At 58.9% G+C, this 6000-nt stretch overlaps 1 protein-coding gene across 1 annotated transcript; it reads right to left on the bottom strand.

Moving 5' to 3' along the window:
* Positions 1–2013: 2013 nt before the first annotated feature.
* On the bottom strand, positions 2014–3855 carry LOC136106396 (Golgi-associated RAB2 interactor protein 5A-like). The gene is made up of 3 exons (XM_065846737.2): positions 3463–3855; positions 2907–3052; positions 2014–2816 (listed from the first exon to the last, which is right to left on the bottom strand). Exons 1-3 carry the CDS (start codon positions 3853–3855, stop codon positions 2579–2581), a joined length of 777 nt encoding a protein of 258 aa, XP_065702809.1. The 3' UTR covers positions 2014–2578.
* Positions 3856–6000: the final 2145 nt, after the last annotated feature.

Below are 6000 nucleotides of genomic sequence, written 5' to 3' on the forward strand. Positions count from 1 at the left end.
GAGCCAGCACTGTACCCTTGTGGCCGGGAAGGCCAATGGCATCCTCGGGTGTATTACAAGGGGGGTGGTCAGTAGATCGAGAGAGGTCCTCCTTCCCCTCTACTCCGCCCTGGTGAGACCCCATCTGGAATATTGTGTCCAGTTCTGGGCCTCTCAGTTCCAGAAGGACAGGGAACTGCTGGAGAGGGTCCAGCGTAGGGCAACGAAGATGATTAAGGGAGTGGAGCATCTCCCTTATGAAGAAAGGCTGAGGGAACTGTGTCTCTTTAGTTTGGAGAAGAGGAGACTGAAGGGTGACCTTATTAATATTTATAAATATATAAAGGGTGAGTGCCATGAGGATGGAGCCAGGCTATTCTCAGTGGCAAACAATGATAGGACAAGGAGTAACGGGATCAAGCTGGAACACAAGAGGTTCCACTTAAATTTGAGAAAAAACTTCTTCTCAGTGAGGGTAACAGAGCACTGGAACAGGCTGCCCAGGGGGGTTGTGGAGTCTCCTTCCCTGCAGACATTCAAAGCCCGCCTGGACATGTTCCTGTGTGACCTCACCAGGGCGTTCCTGCTCCAGCAGGGGGATTGGACTGGATGATCTTTTGAGGTCCCTTCCAATCCCAAACATACTGTGATACTGTGGTGGCCTCCCTGCTGCAGGTCACCTGAGGGAAAGGGAAGTGGTGAGAGGGGGGGATAGGGTGGCAGTGGCATGAGGATGGGGTGGAGCGGGGAAATGGGGGGCAGGAGTGGTCATGGTTGAGAGGGTACAGGCTGAGAGGACACAGGCTGGGAGGACATGGGGCCATGTCTGAGAGGTCACCGGTTGTGGGGGATGACAGGAGGACACAGGGACGCGGCTGAGGTGAGGCAGCTGGCAGCCCCGGGGCCGCCCCTCAGCTGTGGGAAGCCGCTCTCCAAGAGCGGGCAGTCCCGCAGCTGCCCTCCTGGGGCAGGCAGCAGCACGGCCACCGGCACAGCCAACCTGTAACCGTGGCTGGAGGTGGGCGGGGCAGCCCAGAAGGTGACATGGAGCTGGCAGAACCAGACGCAGTGGCTCAAGGGCAGGCAGCGCTGCCACCACTCAAGATGGCGCCCACGGCACAGCAGTGCAAAAGATGCTGCGTGCAGGAAAGGCGTGTGACAGCCCCGCCCCCTCATGCTTTGCCCCACCCCATAGCTGGGGGTGTCTGGAATCTGGGGAGACCCTGCTATCTGGGAGGGTCCCCAATACTTGAAAGGGTTCCCAGGACCTGAGAGGGTCCCAGGTATCTGGGGGAGCAGTGGCAGCTCCCCAGTGTGTGCCTCTCCTCACACAGTGCCCCAATGACGAGGCAGGTTGGCTGGGGAGAAGGGGGTGATTTAGGGAGCTTTGGAGGGGTTAATTGGGGAGTTAAGTTGGGATGTGTTTAACTTGGGGGTGTATGTTTAATTTTGGTGGTGGGCTTAATTTTGGAGTGTGTTTAAATCTGGGAATGTGTGTTGTGGGGGCTGTGACTAATTTTGGGGTGACGTTTAATTGGGGGTTGTGTTTAATTCAGGGCTTTAGGTCTAATTATGCAGTTGTATTTAACTGGGGGGGCTGTATTTAATTGAAGGTTGTATTTAATTTGCGGGGCTGTGTTAAATTGGGGAGTGTCTTTAATTGGGGTTGTGCTTTATTGGGGGGATCAGTTGGAGTGGCTTCATTTTGGGGGTGCAGCACACCCTGTGATTTCCCCCCCCACCCAGGGCTGGAGGAGGGGGGCAGAGGTGCCCCCTGGAATAAACAGAGCCCCCAGCTTCTGCTGCACCCACCTACATCCATCTCTCCTTCTGGGGGGCGATCCAGGGCTGGAAGGGGGACACCCACTGGCTCTGTCCCCCTCCCCATGTCTGTCTGTCCTTCCTGGGGGGTTACTGATGGACTGGGGGGTCAGAGGAGGGCCCCTGGGCTGGGGGAGAGGGGTGACAATGGGGTGACCCACTGACTAGGTGGGTGTTGCCAGATGGGCCAAGAGACAAATAATAAATGAGATGTGCAGCAGCAATTAACTTTTAATTGTAGAACAAAGCCTGTCCCAGAACTGATACGTCAGCCAGGAGCAGTCAATTGACTTCTGAGCAGTTAATGACACACTTGTGGATGTGCTTAACTGAAAGACAACTTTGCTCATTATAATATCATTTGAATACAAAGCCACAGCTCCTGGTCGAAGGCTGCTCCCCCAAGAAGCCCCCTCCTCACTGAACGTGCATAGGAAGAGCAGTGTGCTGCACAGTGTGCTGAGCAGTGTGATATATCTTGTGTGCAGATGTTGTCAACATCAGCCCTGTGGGACCACCCTGAGGGGGTGTGATCACATTTGGTACAAATGAGCCCGACTTTGGGATCACTGGGCTGCTGCTGCAAGCCGACATCCAGACTGGGACAACTCTTGTCAGAAAATCAATATCTGAGCTCAGTGGTCAGAATTTGGCTCTTTTGCAGCACAGTGGGTCAAGAGCCCTGTTTTTGGGACACTGCCGTGCCTGACTGTCCTTCCTGGGGGTCAAGTCTGGTCCCAGCCCTGGGGGCGGGGGGCGCACCATCTCCCTTCCACCTTTACTGGGGTTCAGGCTCCCCCAGCCCTGCCCCGTCCCTGGGAGGGTCTTGGGGGAGCCTCCCGCCGGCCTCTCGCAGTACGAAGAGGAGCCGGAGCCAGCGGCTGAAGAGGCGCGGGAGGCGCGGGGGGGGCGCCAGGAGCTGCAGGTAGAAAGTCCGGCCGGTGACCAGACGCACGCGCAGCTGGTGACGCTGGAGGCTGCGCAGGGACAGACGGACCAAGGACAGCGGCAGCAGCCTGGGGGGGATGTGTCCATCGGGGGGTAATGGGGTTTTAGGGTGAGGGGGATTCAGGGTTTTGGGGTGCAGTGGGTCTAGGGGGGCTCACCCCAGCAGCTGCAGCTCCTCCTCGGGGTCGGGGGGTGACGGCAGCACCGGCCGCGCCAGCAGCAGGAGGTCGGGGCGCGGGAGGAGGGGGCTGCTGGCTGCAATGGCCACTGTCACCTGGCTGGCGGCCTCCCCGCTGCGGGTCACCTGTGGCGACGGGGAAGTGGTGAGGGGGGATGGGGCGGGGGAGAGAAATCAAGCGGGGGCCTCGGGGGAGTGTGGCTCAGGGGACAAGCTGGGGGGGCAGGGCGGATATGAGGGCAGATGGAGGGAGGGGGCAGGGTCACAGCTGAGAGGACACAGGTGCGGGGAACAGGGCTGTGGGGGCCACGGCTTAGGGGCCACAAGGCTGGGGAGGAGACGGAGCCATGACTGAGAGCACACAGATCAAAGCAGGACAGGGCGGTGGTTGAGAGGACGTGTAAGGACAGGGCCAGAACTGAGGGCACAGAGGCCTCGGGGAATAAGGCCATGGCTGAAGGGACAGGTGGGAGCTACAGGCCCACGGCTGAGGGGACACAGCTAGCGTGCGCGGGGTCACCCCTCACTGCCCTCACCTGCAGGAAGTCGCTCTCGAAGAGTGGGCAGTCCCGCAGCTGCCCGTACTCCCCCCGGGCCAGGTAGCGCGACAGGCGGCCCATCCGTGGGTGGAGGCCGGGGAGCAGCCCGGGGAGGACACAGCAGTGCCAGCAGGTGACACAAGGACACCGGATTGGCTCGGGGTGGCGCTGGGAGAGGCGTTGCCGCCACCGCTCAAGATGGCGCCCGCAGCGCCACGCACTGCAGGGGGAAGGCACGTGACAGCCCCGCCCCTCCTGCCGCCCCGTGGCCGGGCGGGGGCAGCGGGGGGGCTGCCGGGACAGCCTCGGGCTGCGGGTGGTGGGGGTGGGGCAGGGGACGTTTGTGCTTGTGGGGGGGCCGGTTCCTCCCGGGATGGTGGCTATTGCCATTCATTAATATTAATGAGGGGGTGGATCCCACCTGACACTGGTTTGGTAGCACTGGGGATGGGTTCAATGTAATAATCAGCCGTTCATATTAATGAGGATTCCGCTCTATCTGACGTTAGTTCATTAATATTCGTGGAGGTCGATCACTACTCCCCCACAGCTTATATGTATGAGGGGGCAGGCACTACCAAGAGACTCATTAATATTACTGAGGGGTGTGGGCTGCCACGTGAGATCATTAATAGTGATGAGGAAACTGTAGACCAGGGGATAGCTCATTAATATTCATGAGCGCAGGCAATGCTTCGCCCATGTTCACGAGAGGGCAGGCAGTACCCACTAGAAGGTCATTAATATTAATGAGTTGGTAACATTAGGGCTTCACAACAAGCAAACTGTATTTCATACAGCAGAGAAAAATCCTGGTCCCGCTGCCAGACATCATGAAGATCTTGCGGGATACCAACGGTGGTGTCAAGGTGAAGGCCCTGGCACTCTTCAGGAACATGATGGGTCACCTGGAGGGGAGGAGCGCGCCCCATCGCTCTGCAGCTGGCAGAGAAGCTCCTGCCCCTCTTTGATGAGGTAAGGCTGCTGCGGGAGCCCCAGCCCTACAGGTGGGCACTGGCAAAAACCGCCACCCCTCAGCCCAGCCCCGCGGGCAGCCCTCGGTCGGGGCTCCCCTCGTGCTCCTCTTGCGTGGCCTTTCAGGGCTCTGGGGCCATTCAGCGGCAGCTGCAGATCTGGCCCATGGCTCCTGTGGTCAGGATCCAACCCCTCACACCAGCCACGCTGACGCCCTTGCTCACCGTGGGCAGGGAGCAGCTGTAGTTTAAGCTACGCATCCTCCTCCCTACTGAGAGTCCAGCCAGGTGCAGGAGCTCTCCATCAGCCTCCTCATTGTAAAAGAGATGATTGAATGGCTGTAGGAGCTGTGTCACACTGAGCATGTGCAAAGAGCGTATGCTCTTAATTGTGGAGAAGGTACTGCATTCAGTTATGAGATTCAGATTCATGTGCTGCAGGAATTCGAACTTTCTGATGCTGCTGCTGAGCATCTGCAGAATCCTCACAAATTCTTTCCTGATGAGTGATTTGGGGACAAAAGCCTGCTCCTGACAATGAGACAGTCTGCATGATGCCACGTTAACAGCACTCCCACTGCAGAAACCATGTTTACAGAACTGGACTCTTTTGCCCCTCCTCCACCTCCACACCACCCACCAGTAATTCATATTCATGATGTGATAAAGACTGCAATCGGCACAAATGAGAAGAAGATGAAGAAGAAAGTGCAGAGAGACCTGCTCCCACTGTGAATGATCAAAACAAGAGCATGGCCAAGGTGCCATGACCAGGGTCACTGGGAAGGGCATGCTGCCACCATGGGGGTGGCCTGGGCATAAGGGGTGAGGGCTGCTGGACGTCAGAGTCCAGGAATCTGTCACCTTGGGGTCCCACTGCTCCCCTCCTTCCCTGCACTGGTCCCAACACTGCCTTCCTCCTTCCCCCTGTGGCAGAGGTGGATGGGGAGCTGCCAGCCCACTCTCCCCATTCAGCCCTCCTCCAGCACAGCCCAGAGGAAGGGTCCCAGCATGAGCTGGGGTGGAGAACCTGGCACAGCCGGTTCCCAGACATCCCTGCCTGGGCCACCAGGGCTCAGCAGCAGCCTGTGGCCACCCCACACCCGAGTCAGTACAGGCTTCCTAGCTGTCCCTGCAGGTGTGGGAGGCCAGGGCTGTGAGCCCCCATTGCTGTCCCGCAGGGCTGTCCCCAAGAGACCCCCAGGTGTTTGGGCCAGGGACTGCCCCAGCTCCCTGAGGGCAGGATGGCCTCTGGAACAAAGACCTGCTCACCCAGCTGCCCCTGCATCGAGCCAGTTAACTCAGTCTGTGCAGGGGGTTGCAGCACTTACAAGGGGTGCAGAGCCAGCTTGTTCCCCAGGGAACAGGGACAGGAAGAGCGGTGGGAAGGGAGATGCAGCTGAAAGGGGGCTGGCCCTGCCTCTCAGGATCAAAACTCTGCCCACTGGGAGTCTGGGCATGAAGAGCTGGGGCAGCCGTGGCTGGGGAACCAAGTGTCCTGCTGGGCAATGCCCTTGGGAGGTGCTGCTGGCTCTGTCCTGCCCCGAGGTCTCTGGGACTC

The sequence above is a fragment of the Patagioenas fasciata genome, chromosome 11 (genome assembly GCF_037038585.1).
Source record: "Patagioenas fasciata isolate bPatFas1 chromosome 11, bPatFas1.hap1, whole genome shotgun sequence".
In the NCBI taxonomy this organism is placed as follows: domain Eukaryota; kingdom Metazoa; phylum Chordata; class Aves; order Columbiformes; family Columbidae; genus Patagioenas; species Patagioenas fasciata.

Coding starts and splice junctions, on each gene's coding strand:
- LOC136106396 (XM_065846737.2), bottom strand. CDS start 3,855: ATGGCAATAGCCACCATCCCGGGAGGAACCGGCCCCCCCACAAGCACA. Junction 3,053..3,462: donor TCGAGAGCGACTTCCTGCAG/GTGAGGGCAGTG, acceptor CCGTCGCCACAG/GTGACCCGCAGCGGGGAGGC. Junction 2,817..2,906: donor GAGGAGCTGCAGCTGCTGGG/GTGAGCCCCCCT, acceptor CATCCCCCCCAG/GCTGCTGCCGCTGTCCTTGG.